The 14662-nt window shown below is 42.8% G+C and overlaps 1 protein-coding gene across 3 annotated transcripts in view; it reads right to left on the reverse strand.

Annotated features, from left to right (window-relative positions):
* Positions 1 to 14662, reverse strand: part of ANKRD11 (ankyrin repeat domain containing 11) — a 264776-nt gene that overhangs the window by 3830 nt on the left and 246284 nt on the right. For all 3 annotated transcript variants that reach the window (XM_077288443.1, XM_077288441.1, XM_077288442.1), the window contains 6 exons: positions 11807 to 11977; positions 10048 to 10248; positions 9553 to 9695; positions 8907 to 9054; positions 1574 to 8478; positions 97 to 195 (listed from right to left, as the gene is read on the reverse strand). In XM_077288443.1, the coding sequence (XP_077144558.1) occupies positions 97 to 195; positions 1574 to 8478; positions 8907 to 9054; positions 9553 to 9695; positions 10048 to 10248; positions 11807 to 11977 (7667 nt within the window). The remainder of the gene's footprint in view (positions 1 to 96; positions 196 to 1573; positions 8479 to 8906; positions 9055 to 9552; positions 9696 to 10047; positions 10249 to 11806; positions 11978 to 14662) is intronic.

Genomic DNA, 14662 nt, shown 5'->3' on the forward strand with positions numbered 1-14662 from the left:
GGGAGTGAAAAGATAATTAGATGTAAAAACCAAATGCCAGGAGAGGGCTTCCTGCTCATAAGGTGACCACAAGATCGTGTATACAACGAAACCTACTCTTTCAATGCTGTGTTGTAGGCGAAGCTTCCCTCGAACGGCTTCCTGTTGCCTGAAAAGTTCTTTAAGTGGCTCCGACAACGATGGAGGAGGTGCAATCTGCAGAGATAACACAAGGATAATTTAATGATGGCCGTCCTACTAGTTTTGAGCATGGGAGACATGACGTAGACCTCCTCAGAATAAAGCAGGTAGAATCTGGGATAGGGGGCTTCCATGCTTATTCCCAATGGGATGCAAGCTCAGCACGTGATCACGGCCGAAGGAATACGAGAGGGCCGAATATCAATCGCACTAATCCCGAGGGTCCTGGGTGTCGGATGGGTAAGTATTAAGGCCCCGTCACACATAGCGAGATCGCTAGCGAGATCGCTAGCGAGATCGCTGCTGAGTCACAAGTTTTGTGACGCAGCAGCGACCTCAGTAGCGATCTCGCTATGTGTGACACGTACCAGCGATCAGGCCCCTGCTGCGAGATCGCTGGTCGTGTCGGAATGGCCTGGACCTTTTTTTGGTCGTTGAGGTCCCGCTGACATCGCTGAATCGGTGTGTGTGACACCGATCCAGCGATGTCTTCACTGGTAACCAGGGTAAACATCGGGTTACTAAGCGCAGGGCCGCGCTTAGTAACCCGATGTTTACCCTGGTTACCAGCGTAAATGTAAAAAAAAACCAAACAGTACATACTCACCATCTGATATCCATCAGGTCCCTCGCCGTCCGCTTCCTGCTCTGACTGAGTGCCGCCGTACAGTGAGAGCACAGCACAGCAGTGACGTCACCGCTGCGCTCTGCTCTCACTGTACGGCGGCACTCAGTCAGAGCAGGAAGCAGACGGCAAGGGACCTGACGGACATCAGATGGTGAGTATGTACTGTTTGTTTTTTTTGGTAACCAGGGTAAACATCGGGTTACTAAGCGCGGCCCTGCGCTTAGTAACCCGATGTTTACCCTGGTTACCCGGGTGCTACAGGGGGACTTCGGCATCGTTGAAGACAGTTTCAACGATGCCGAAGTCGTTCCCCTGATCGTTGGTCGCTGGAGAGAGCCGTCTGTGTGACAGCTCCCCAGCGACCACACAGCAACAAAACAGCGACGCTGCAGCGATCAGCATCGTTGTCTGTATCGCTGCAGCGTCGCTGTGTGTGACGGGGCCTTTAGTGATGAGCGAGCGTGCTGGGATAAGGTGTTATCAGAGCACGCTCTGGTGCTAACAGTGACTTCACCGTGCTCAAAAAATATGTTCGAGTCCCTGTAGTTGCATGTGTGTTAGAAAATAAAAGCAACTTTTCAAATAGCCTTATCATAAAAGGGCTGTAATCCTCATGACAAGCATCTGGTTGTAAAGACCGGATACAGTCATTGGATTTGCAAGAAAACATGACTTTGTATTTAAGATTTTTTCTTAAATCATGACTATTTGCAAGGTTGCCTCATTTGAGGTGATCGCTCCCAAGCTTTGCCAGGAACCACTCACCACTGGAATGTGAAGCTTGCTGAGTGGTTTGCCATCCAGTAAGTAGGAGCCGGTGTAGGTGACATATTCAGCGTAGCACTGTGGGGCTTGTGGAGTTATATAGCACAAGATTTTCCTCTTCTCTTCAATCTTCTTTCTAATTTGCAAATATTCAAAGTAAGGGTTCGAGCGGTCGCTGTGATACGGCTCGATGTCATCCAGCTTGATGGCGTCCACTATGGCAGCCAGAGTCTGTTGTATCATCTCCCGAGTTTGCTGACTGGTGTTGCTTATTATCTGCTGCTGGAGCTGGTTCGGTTTCTGCAGCTTTCTCTTTCGTGGATGTTGAGTTTGCGGCTCTTCCTCCTCGCTCACTTTACTCTTGCCACGGGTGGTCGGTGCGGTTACCACCGGCTGCTCTTTCTCCGCCGGTGCGGAATTATGTTTATTCTGGTTGGCAAGCATCTGAGCCCGGTTTCGTGTCATACGTAGAGGTATTTCTTCCACTTTAGGGGGCTTTGGAACATCAATCGTCATTTTTGGTGTCTGTTCGGGAACATCTGCATTGGGGTTGATTTGAGGAGCCTCTACTTGGACAACCGGGTCACTGCTGACTTTTCCGACTGGTGGGCTTTCCTCTGCCTTGGTATCAACAGCAACGAGGTTCTTTGGCAAAACCTGAACACAGGTTTCTAAAGCGTTTAGGTTTGCCTGAACTTTAGCCTCAATTTTTTCTAGAGATTCCAACTGTACAAATGGAAGAGGAAACAACGCCGGGTCGAACAAGGGCTTTGTAGGCTGGGTTACTTTTGGAGCTTCCAAAGTAGGTTCTTTAATGGTCTCAGCAGCCTTTTCCTCGGGTATTTGAGGCGGCGATTTAACCACTTCCACTGTACAGGGTGGTTCTTCTGGAGTTTCCGGCCTCGGAAGATCTATTTCACCAGAATGCATATCGCTTGTTGTACGCTCGACAGGGTCATCAGAAGGAACAGGTGGGCTTTCAGCAATAATGTTTGACTGTTCACAGGTTTCTCTGTCATTTTCATCTTTGACTGGAAGAGGAAGTTCTGGTAACGAAAAAGATCCAAATTCCAATTCATCAACTACTGAAGAAAACGGATTAGACCAAGGCTCTGGATCTTCTTGACCGCTTGGGTGGATTTCATCAGACTGTGCAAAATTTTCTTTGACAGATGCTAAAGTGTCTACAAGGGGGTCGATGTTAACCTGGGGCTCTGCTGGTAAAACTTGGGGTTCGTCTGAATGAGTTTTGCAATTATCAAAGAAACCAGGAAGAGAAGTAGGAGACATGTAGGAGTCCTGGTCGTCAGGTGGATGTGCAACTTCCTCCGCTTCATCTTCCTCTTTCAATTCCTCAGGAGCGGCTTCGGATATTGGGTAAGAAATAGGAGATACTGGGTAAGGAGAATCAGATGAAATGAAAGGAACCGGAACAGGAAGAATTTTGTCTGATGGGCAGAAATGCTTTGGTGACTCGGCGAACCTTGGTGATTTCACAAGATCGGATCTCATCGGCCAACTTCCATGTTCCTCTGAATTGCTACACATTAGACCCTGAGAGATAACAGACTCCGAATTGCTATTTGCTGGACTCACCCAACCTAGATGGTGATCAGAAATGGGGGAATCCAAGGTATTTTCTTCAATCGGAGGAAGAAAATCAGACTCAGGTGGTGGTGGAATAAAAGCAGGTTCAGGAGGTAGAAAGGAGGGATCCGAATTGGAGGCATGAAAGTCCGATTCACGAGGCAAGTAAGCGCTCTCAGAAGGGGCAAAATTGGATGTGGCATGAATCACAAAGTTTTGTTCTGATGGTATAAAGGACGGCTCTGGGGGCATAAAATCTGACTCCTGAGGTAGAAAGCCTGGCTGCTGAGAAATATATGCAGGGTCATGGTGCAAATAATCTGACTCTTGTGGTATAAAGTCAGGCTCAGACGTATAGCTATTACTGTCCGGAATAAAATTATTTTCAGTTTCTAGAAAGCCAGACTCCTGCTGGATGAAGTTAGACTCTGGTGGGGAAAAGCTTGGCTCATGAGGAAGAATGGATTCGGTAGCTTGTTGTGCTTCTGCAGAATCGCACTGCAGGCCAAGGTCTGGTGGAACAGCACTTTCGGTAGAAGGCTCTAGCAAGTCATCTCTTTCTGAAGGAGAGGATTTTGCTTGTACACCCGAGTAGACACGGTCAGGAGATGGAGCAATGCTTGCGATATCACCGGGTGCAAAAGTAGCATCATCAGGCGGGTAGCCCGGTGAGTAATAACCAGGAGACAAACATGGAAACTTCTCTGCAGGCACAAGAGGTTGGACCTTATCTTCCATCATTATCTGCATGGGTGAACTGAAGCTAGAAGATGCTGGGACACTCTGCTGTCTATAAAATTTCACATCGGAAGCTGGAAACTCTTCTTCAGGAACTCTCCTTACATCAACAGAGACTGAACGGCTTCGGCTAATGGAGGAAGATAATTTAGTTGGTGTTTGGTTTGGAGTATCTGACATTCCAGTAGTTGAATAACGATCAAAGAAAGTTGGGGAGCACGCATTCATGGACATTGCAGACACGAGGAGAGTATGTTGACTATCTGAACAGTCAAACATTAACTCTGGGTAGTCCTCAGTGCTACATGATGGCGTCCTAGGGGTCTGCATAACTTCTTCATAGCTTGGGCATGAGATTACAGATGTAGGTGTTGGGACACCGGTGGGCCTGTTTTGATCTGGCCGCGGGGAAGCTGTGAGCACTTCCTTAATTTGGGGGCCATTTAGCCATTCTTTAGAGTCATTCCTGATAACAGCTTGGGTTTTATTTTCAGGGGCAGGTATAATTAAAGGGGGCAAATCTTTATTTTTCTTTTCTTTCGGAACGGTGTCCGGGACAGATGTTTTCTTGGTACTCAAATCCAAGCTCCGCTTGCGCAACTCTTCGGCTTTCTTGTCTTTCAACTTTGGATCCCCAGATCGGTGCCTCATTTTTTCCATTTGCTTCATCCGCTCCTTATGCTTTTTGTGCCGCTCTTCTATTTCGAGATCTTTTTGGCTCAGCATCCTTTCGAAGCTAGTCATCATAAGGTCTCCATCACCCAACAGTTTCTCTCTCGGCCTGGTGTCTTTCTTGTTGGACTCTTTCATCAGTAACACTTTCTCGTTTCCATTACTGATTTTTACGCTGTCCATTTTGTCTTTCTCTGTGTTTTCTTTCGATCTGTCTTTCAGTCGGTTTTCACTAAACTTTCCCAAGTCATCTTTAGATTTATCTTTCGAGTTTACTTGAGGCAATTCTTTATCTCGTGCGTTTTTTATCTCGTCCCTGTGATGCTTATAGAACGCTTCTAGTTTGTCTCGGTGCTTTTCATCTTTACTTTTCTCCCGGTGTTTATCTTTCTTTTTCTTCTCTTTTGTAGTTGATGTATTCATGCCGTAAACTCTGTCCTTTTCGGACTTCTTTATGAGCTCTCTTTCAGAATCGTGCTTCTCTTTTTCTGAAGGGAACATCATATAATCTAAACTTCGGTCCAATTCCTCTTCAGTCTCAGTCTTAACGCTAAATACAGGAAAAGTGTCAGCATCTCCTGCAGGAGTTTCTCGCTCGTACTGCATCGACTCGCGCCTGCTGTAAGAATCCTTATCATCTGTTCGCTCAGATTTTTTCTCTGACTTTTCTTTCCGTACTTTATCTTTCTCGTGACTTTTCTTCGACGACGATGAAGAGTGTCTATTTCTTTCCTTTTCTTTCAGTTTCTCTGCTAAGCAAGGCACAGGCACCAAATCCTTGTGTTTTTCCTCAACTGTATCCATGTTGGTTATTCCAGGAGTCTCAGACATGTTACTTGGATCTTGTCCCCTGTCTGTAAAACTGTCAGAAGAAATTTCACTAATTTTATCATTCGAGTCATCATTGAGAGCTTCTTCCTCTAATTTCTCCAACATACTTTTTTCAGATTCGCTCTTTGAGAACTTCTTCTCCTTAAAATGATCGGATTTCTCTTTGTGTTTGGTCTTTATTTTCTCTTCTGTGGGATGCTTCTTGTCCTTTTTGTCAGTTGGGGCTTTTATCTTACAGTTCTTTTCTTGGTTGGAGTCTAGGGACACCCTATCCTTTCGGTATTTGTCAAGAGAATCCTTGTCCTTTTTGTCTTTGTGTTTTTCTGTGTTCTTCTCTTTTTTCTCTTTTCCGGATTCTCCTTGACCCTTTTCCTTTTTCCGCTCCTTCTGTTCTCTGTCTTTCTGTTTATCCCCAGAATGCTGCTTGTCGCTGGAGTATTTTCTGTGTTTCTCAGACTGAGAAGTATCTTTATCTTGTTGGGTGGTCTCCCTATCATGGTAGCTGTGCAAGTCATTGTAGACTTCTGTGATTTTGAAGTTTTGCACAAACCTTTGCTCCTCCTCTTCACTTTCGTCCGTAAAAATGTCTGAGATGTTATACCAGTTTTTTCCCTTTGCTTTTTTATCATCCTTCTTGTCAGCAAAATCTTTTTCTACAGAGGAGAAGGTTTTATCTTTTTTCTCGGTTTTCTGATCAGAGGATTTTCTGTCTTTGTGCACATCTTTGTGTTTTTCTTTCGATTCTTTCTTATCTCTAGACGCTTTATCGGCTTCTTTTTCCCTCTGACTCCTCTCTACAGATTTATCCATCTTCTCTCGCTCAGTGTCTTTAGATTTTTCTCTATGTTTTTCAGATTTTGGTTTCTCCTTTTTTTCAGAAGGTTCTCTCTTCTCCTTGCCGGAGTGATGCCGCTCTCGTGTCTCGGAGTTTTTGGGAAATGTCTCTTGTTCTGACTTCTCTTTAAAAAAGGTTTCTGAGCCGTAGTCATTCAGGTCTTCTTTATACAAGTCTTCTTGTTTTACTTTGGAATCTCTCCGATCCTTGCTCAGCAAAGAATCTCTTCTTATCGAATCTCCATCTTTCCGGATTTTCGTGCACTCTACAGAGTCCCTCCGTTTCTTGTCTTTCTCGGCTGTGTAAGAAGGGGTGCTTTTGTGAGAGTCCATTTGGTCTTTCTTTTTGTCGGAAGCTTTGTCTGAAGAGTCTCGATCCTTCCTTTTAGGGGCTACCTCCTTCTCTGGTTTATCTCCGTAGTCCCTCTTTTCTTTGCTTTTAGACTCTTTATCCTTGGCTTCTTCCTTAATAGATTCCACTACAAGTTTTGGGATTGTATCATTTTTACTTTCTCTAAAATCTGTGAAGGACGAGTCCCAACTATCTTCTGCCTTAAAATCAAAAGAAGAATCGGAGGACATTTCAGACATCCATAAACCTTGGTCATCTGAAGTACTATACTTTGCTTCCTCATTATCTAAAAAATTACTTTTGCTGTTAAACTCTTCGAAAGTGGCTTCATCCTTGTGAGACTTTTCCTTCTTCACCTTCTCCTCTTTGAAGATCTTTTCTCTCTCATTTTTAGAAGCTTTCTCCTCTTTCGTTTCAGCTTTCTTTTCAGATTTTGAGGATTTATCTTTTACTTTCTTCTTCTTTTCCTCTTTGTGCATTTTAGGTTTGTCTTCTTTGGGAGATTTCTCCTTGACAGGTTTTTCTCGATCCGCTTTGCTAGAGCGTTCTCGGTCCTCTTTGAATGTTTTACCATCTTTAGCTTCTTTTGTCTTTTTCGATGATTTCTCCTCTTTGGCAACTTTGCCTCCCTCGTCTCTAAAAGACCAGTCCTTTTCTTCCGACTTAACCTTGGGGAGGGATTTGTCTTCTTTCCTGAGATGATCATGATCGTGTTTTAATACTTTTAATTTTTCTGGAACGTCAACCTCTAGGTTTAAAGACTTATCTGATTTTTGCTTTGAGTCGTCATAGTCAAAAGAAAAGCTTTTAAGGATCTTTATCTCCTGGCTGGTCTGATTTTGAACCTTTTCTTTACTTTTGTGTTTATGTTTCGTTTTATGTTTTTTCACTACTTTACCTTCTTTGTCTAACTTGGGGATCGCACCTTCAACATGAAGATGGAAAGAGTTCTTTTCGTATATGCTATTATGCGCGTTACTTTTCTTTTTGTGCTCATGTTTCTTTTTAACCTGTTTCAAAGACTCCAAGCTGGAATCTTCGGAGGAGTAATCGTAATCGCTAGTTAACCGCGTCCTTGTGGAATCTGACAACGAGCTAACATCTGACCAGGCAGGAGAAGATACGGTTTTCCAATTGTCTGTCCTCCAATGCTTGGAGTGCTGGTCTGGGATATTAGCATTGTGCTTCTGTGATGCTAAACTCCCTTGAGAAGATGCAGAAGATGCAGATAAAGAACTAAACAAAGAAGTCTCCTTCAAAGCTAAGGCAGAGTCTTTCACACAGTTTGAGTTGTCTAAGGAAAGCATATCGTTCTCCACATCGCTCTCCAAGTTCTCGCTTTCGCTCTCAGAACAAAAAAGGTTGTTTTTCTTCCCAAACTTTACTACTTTGTTTTTTGCATCCTTCTTCCGCTTCTTTTTCACTTTACTCTTTTCTTTATGCTTGGACACAGGTTGTTCTCTGGTTTTATTGCTCGGTACAACGGTGTGAGCTGACAACACGAGCTTTTCGGGAGCCCCTAAGGAGACAGAGTTTTCTTCCTCATCCGACGTGTCAGACAAGATACGGCGAGCAGCTTTCTTTGGTGCAGTCGTATTTTTAGAGTAAGTTTTTACTTCCATTTTAGGAATAGAAATAACACTGTTCGCCGCTGCCGCCTTAGTCTCTTTACGGAAGTCCTTTTTCAACAGGTGCTTGTCGTCCACGGGAGGTACGCGGTCTTCCTCATCATCTTCGTCGAACTCGTACTCGTCCTTCACGGGAGTGCTTTTCGCTGCCTCCTGATGTTTGCCTTTATGTTTCGAGCCCTTTTCAAACTCCGAGTCCGTGTTATTGCCATCAACCGAGCTGGAAGGTGCAAATGAGGGTGCATCCTCCTCTTCTGAGCTTTCTGTTAAGAAACAGAAAAAAAAAAAGAAAAGGTATGAGACTCAAATGAACAGGAACAACAAGAAAATGTGCAATCAAATTATATATTATGTAAATCTATATAAAAAACATTTTGCTTTAATAAATTATTCCATATTTTTAATTTATAATATATTTTGTTTTACTATAAATAAAAAGCTCTCTAGATCTCTACCTAGAATAAAGCTAAAATAAGAGTATAAAAACAAAAAAAAAATCTTAATAAAAAAAAAAAAAAAGCAGCAGCTTTAGGTCTCTTAATGCCAGACGCAAAAATCTGAAATTTTAGTATTTATTTATATAGAAAACCTACATTGACAGCAATATAGAAATATAAGAAAGCTAAACCCTTGAAAGATTAAGTGATTATACGTAATATTAATGTATTTTCTGGAGCTAATTTCCACTCACCAGTTGAGCTTTCCTCGCTGGAGGTGTAGGTGCCTTTGCCGAGGAGAAGATTCACCATTGTTGGAGAATTAGCGACTTTTAAAGGGGTCTCTCCCCTTCGGTTACTTTGATGAGGATTGCCTCCATATCGCAACAGCAGTTTCACAACCTGAAGAATAAAATAAATTAGTAATGGTGTACAATGCATTTTTTGACTTTCATTTGGCAAAGTATAGCGAGAAAAGCTCTCGCTGGTATGGTCGGTTAAATGGATACCTATGACTGATGCCATAAAAAGATCATCAATCGTTCAGACCTTCCAAGTAAAAGACTATGCATATTCTATACTTTCTACACAACTTTGCAGGATGGAAAAGTATGGTATATTATCTTGCTCATCCCGCATTTTGTGGTACTTGGCCTCAGTCTCACCGATATAAGTCCAAAAGGACAATGATGCCATCTGTAAATGGACTGGTAAAACGAAAGTATTCCTTGTGTACATGCCAAATAGAAAGCAAAAATACTATGTAAACAGGGCCTTATAGTAATGCATGTAAAAAGAAGGGAATGAATGTCGCAGCTCAAAAAAAGTGATTACAGAACTGAAGATTGCTACCAGGGAATGACCCGCCATCATAACATGGTCAGTAGTGAGTGCACTTGCCTTGAAGTGACCATTATTAGACGCGTCGTGCAGGGGGGTGTCATCATCCAACCCTTTGGTGTTGACCTCTGCTCCGGCAGCCAGCAACTGCTTTGCAACATCGTAGTAACCTCTGTTACAGGCCTCGTGCAAGGCAGTCCATCCTGCCAAAGATATAAACATTTGTCTATTCCAACCAATAATCAGACAAGGAGTTTGTATAGCGCAGGGGGTCGGCAACCTTCGGCTCTCCTGCCATTGTGAAACGACAGGCCAAGCATTCTTTCAGGTTGTCTGACAACCATCTGGGCATGTTGGGAGGAGGGAGGAGATGTAACGTTATGACACATGACGGGCCATAGGGTGCCGATTCCTGGCATGAAGGACACGGACACTGAACGGATCAGTATACAGAGGTCTAAAAGATCAGCGATCACTTTTTTTTTTTTTTAACCCGGCAAAACGCACAATAGAAAAACAACATAGAAGAAATTCAAGACAATCCTCAGAAGTTACCTGCAAAGTCTTTAACGTTGACGTCAGCGCCTTCATTTATGAGCTCTTTGATACGCCGTGCATCGCCTCTTATGGCCGCCCGGTGTAAACGAGTCTCCCCCCGCTCATTTCGCTTGTTCACTTTGTCTTTGGTTTTGGAGGCAGAGTTGGGGGTCCCCTTTTGACCGACAGACTGAGAAGGATGCTTTGGTGTTGTGTCGACTAAAGAGGGGAAAACAAATTAACTTAATTTAGAAAATAATTCATCTTAGGTGCTCAAGGGTCTATTAGGACAACTTACCTCACTACAGACAAGGATTGTAATTAACCATTATATACCGTCACTTACTGTTCATCTGACCATATAAACCCCACACCAATGATTGTTGAGATGCAATACTAGTAAAAACTAACTTCTGCCATCCTGTTTGCTGGGGAAGGGTGCGCTCCAAAACACTGACTGTTCGGTTATGTGACATGGCAGCGCTGGTAGCCTAAACTGTGCGCTTTCCAAAGGTAACAACATTGGCTCTGCCTCACCATAAAAGCACAGTTCCAGTTATCAGCCCAGCTTTTTGACAGAACTCTTGCCTAAGAGACTACCTCTGATAAGACTGCAGAAGTGGACGGTAAACTAGGTAACCCGCAGTAAATATCTGTTTTTGAAAGCTAGGATTTTTAATAGAAGGTGAATTTCAAAGTGTGTGGCAGCCTTTTAATCAAAGTTGTGACAACCCCTTTAATCAAAGCAGCACCTTTAGATTTTTTTTTCTTATCTTTTATGTACAGCACTAAATCACAGGTTGCAAAAAAAAAAATTAAAAAAAAAAATAAGTAAATTGAGGTACCACAAAAACTTGAATAACTGAAAAAATCCCGGGACAAAAAACAAACCACTTTTATTGCAAGAAAAAATTGGCACATTCACACACGTATGGTTAGTACCATGCATACATCTATTGCCAAAAACAGGCGATATCAATGGAGGAAAGTGTCCTTTTTTTGTGTGATGTGACCAATATAGTAGAGGGCAAAAAAAATATAAAATAATCTGGAGAGAACACAATGCAAAGACAAATCTGGACAGTGAATGCACTGGATTCGAGCAATACATGCGCTGCAGCTTGATCATAGTAAACCCAGCTTAATGGTCTAATAATTTGGTAAACAAATTTCAATTGATTTTTTTTTATTATTTAAAAAAGGTATTTAAAATGCAATTTGAACCACTTTTCCAGAAATGCCTTGCAATCTCAATATTCACCACAAGAGGGGGCAACTGCTACATGACACTGGACATGGATCTGGTGGATTAAATAAAGCAGAGCACAAACTGGAAATCCGGGAATATGAAGGAAAGATCGTAGGATACAACAGTACTAAACAAAAAACAGGATTTTTTTTTTCGCTCACGTATTAAACAAGGGCAGCGGCAACACGAGGTGTGACTGTGCATGTCTGGGCGAGAACACCGAAACCCTAGCTTAGACGCAACTGGATTTCAGAAAGGAGGTAAAAGGCAGAGAGACCCCCAATCTCTCCATTCTGAGAGGATTGATGCCATTTACTTGCTGCTGATTGTGTTGGAGGGGGCAGATGTGGAGGAGGACGTGCGATTTATCTGAAAGGCCCACACACACAGACCAATTTGGATCATCATGTAGAACGTGTAGCTTTACTACTCCATAGGACGTCCCTCCCCCGCACATCCAGCTTATATTCTCGCCTCCCGCAATAATCCCGGGATGAGCAGCCTCCCCGGGCCGTTGTCACTCATTACCTGGGCTGTTGGCACACTCTTCTGCTGTCATTTGCATAAGTAAAGCAACCTGCTGCCGCTCCGATAACGGGTATCCAGCTCGAATACCAGATATCCCAATGCCGAATGGTAAACTACACTTCCGGTTGGCAGGCTCTTTCTTGATTCTTTTCTTTTCCGGACCTTGCTTTTCTGTTAGGAGGGGGGGGGGGGGAAAAAAAACATCTCAGTAATAAAGCGTAGATTGGCATTTTTTAATTAAACACATTACAGTAAAAGCTTCTGGAGCTGCTAATCCTATACAAATTTATGAGAAGCTTATGACTATAGAATTCAGCAAAAGAATCCTACATTTATTTTCACTGGGTAAAAATGAGGGTTATGGATATTAACAGTGAACAGCAAAATTGTGATTGCAGCTCCGCAGTAGTACGAGAGATGAAGGGAAGTTACTCAGTGCAGATTGTACACTGTATACTTTTACTTAGAATAAATAAAAACAAATAAATAAATAAAAAATAAATCTAAATGAAATAACCAAGTAAAAAATAAAGCTTGTATTTTTTTTTTATTTTTTAGATTATAAGTAATGTATATAAAAATAACTTGTATTATTTTAATTTTTTTTTTTAAACATGCTTGCATATACCGGCATGAAATAATGCAGCTGGAGATTAGCAATCCAGACAGGCTCATGTCAAAATCGGCCAGGGATGAGTCCTGGACAGACGTCCATTGCACAGATGAAGTCACACACAGTGCGCCCACTGCTTGCGCATTTTTATAGCGTTAATGGGGTACACAATCCTTGCCTTCATCCGTGCATTGCATGTGCATCCACAAACTTATTACTTGAGTAATATAAGTTACCTTCTACTGAAACAGGTGGTTGTAATATGTGGAGAGCGTTTTATAACCAATGACTGACTAATGGTTTGGTGACAGGATCCCTTTAAGCAATTCACTAGATGCCAAAACACTGGTGTTCAGAGTCCAATGCTGCCAGACTGAAACAAACCCCAGCTCCATTAAACAATGAGGTTAGCTAATATTTTTTTTTAGATACACTAAAAACCAGGAGACAAGTGCAAGTCGTCCTTATCCCACAGCAAACAATCCTTCATGAAATCTGCCCTCACATCACCAAAACAGGTTCTCTCTCCCTGCAGGTTTAGAGGTTTCATGTCAGCGATGACGTCTCCCTGGAATTAAAATCCGGAGAACATGAGAACCCTGAGAAGATGACGCCGCTGACACAGAAATTAAAGGTATCAATGACATCTGCAACTCCCTCATCCGGGCGCACATTAGTGATGAATATGGCAACCACCCAACTCCAACAACATTACATGACACTGTCAGGTACATACAGCATCAAGCATCCCACAAACATTGAGCTTCTAAAATAATTTGGTTCATCTGTCAAATCGATAATGAATATCGTAAAAACAAGGGAAGGGGCTGAATTTGGCAAGATTGCAGCATTCCCTTTAAAGCTGCCATTTCTTTCCATACAGGCAGCAGTCTGCGTGTTACTCTGCACATAAGCCTAGGATTACCAATATGTACATTTCTCGAGGTTGCAGGATGTGGGTCACGGGCCCCCGGCTTCCTGACACGGCACCTGTAATACTAGAAATATGGCAGCTTTATATAGGACCCAAATGTGAAAAATAACCACAAAGCAAAGCTGTAAACTCGGGTCGTGTTTACAGTAAAGGCGACCACGTGCTCAACCTCGCCACCCGCCGAATGCCAGTCTTCAGCATTAGTACACTATATACCGCTGCTTACCATATCTTATGTGGTGTAATTAAATCTCAGATACCCCAACAATATCAGCTCTGTGGGAACAGACTCATCCATGATCCATTTATATGTGTTGCATGTGCTTATGTGATCTAAGCTTTGAGCAGTCACATCGGTGATGACTGACATGAAGTCTTAAAAAATAAATAAATCCCTTCCCCACAGTCACCTATATTCTACCAACTCTCCGGCACAGCTCTTCGTACCCTTACACTCTTAGGCTATGTGCACACGTCAGGATTTCTTGCAGAAAATTCCTGAGAAAAACCTGAAATTTTCTGAAAGTAATCTGCAAGCGTTTTTGCCGCGTTTTTTTCCGGACATTTCACAATGCATTTTATAGTGGGAAATCCGCAAAATACCCGCAAAATTAATGAACATGCTGCGTTTTTTACCGCGATGCGTTTTTTTCGCGGAAAAAAACGCATCATGTGCACAAATCATGCGGAATTCATTCTAAATGATGGGATGCATATTGTATGCTTTTTTTTTGCGGTTTTATAGCGTTTTTATCGCGAAAAAACGCGAAAAATCAGCAACGTGTGCACAGAGCCTTACACGTCTCATCTTGAAGCCTTAATGGCCTAATGCCAGACTATTGTAGGCACAATCCCTGAGCTGCGATTATACCGCCTTCCTGTAGGAATGTGTAATGTAGGCATATTCCCCGACAGTGCTAATGCCGCCATGTGTCACCTCCACAGCGCAGCAGGGTAGAAAATCTTCCCTTTTGCGTTTTCATTTCCTCCCATTATATCTGGTGTTACGCAACATCTATCAAACAAGTTTAGGAGAAAGGTTTTGCCCGGGCTTTATTAATAGGAGGTTGTGCAATTCGAACAGACGGAAAGCTGAAGACGCCGAACGTTACAATGTATCGGGTTTCACTGGAGTCAGGAGGCGATCTGCTGAGTAATCTGCTTGTGCCACGTTCAAAACATCCCAACTTTTATTATTTCCCAGCCCGGCATGGGCCGAGGGCGCATTTACATACACGTGGGCAAAAACTGCATGATAAACGCAAGCGAAACATTTTTAACATTCCATCTGGAAAAAAAAGCTAAAACT

This window comes from Ranitomeya variabilis, chromosome 2 (assembly GCF_051348905.1).
Source record: "Ranitomeya variabilis isolate aRanVar5 chromosome 2, aRanVar5.hap1, whole genome shotgun sequence".
NCBI lineage: Eukaryota > Metazoa > Chordata > Amphibia > Anura > Dendrobatidae > Ranitomeya > Ranitomeya variabilis.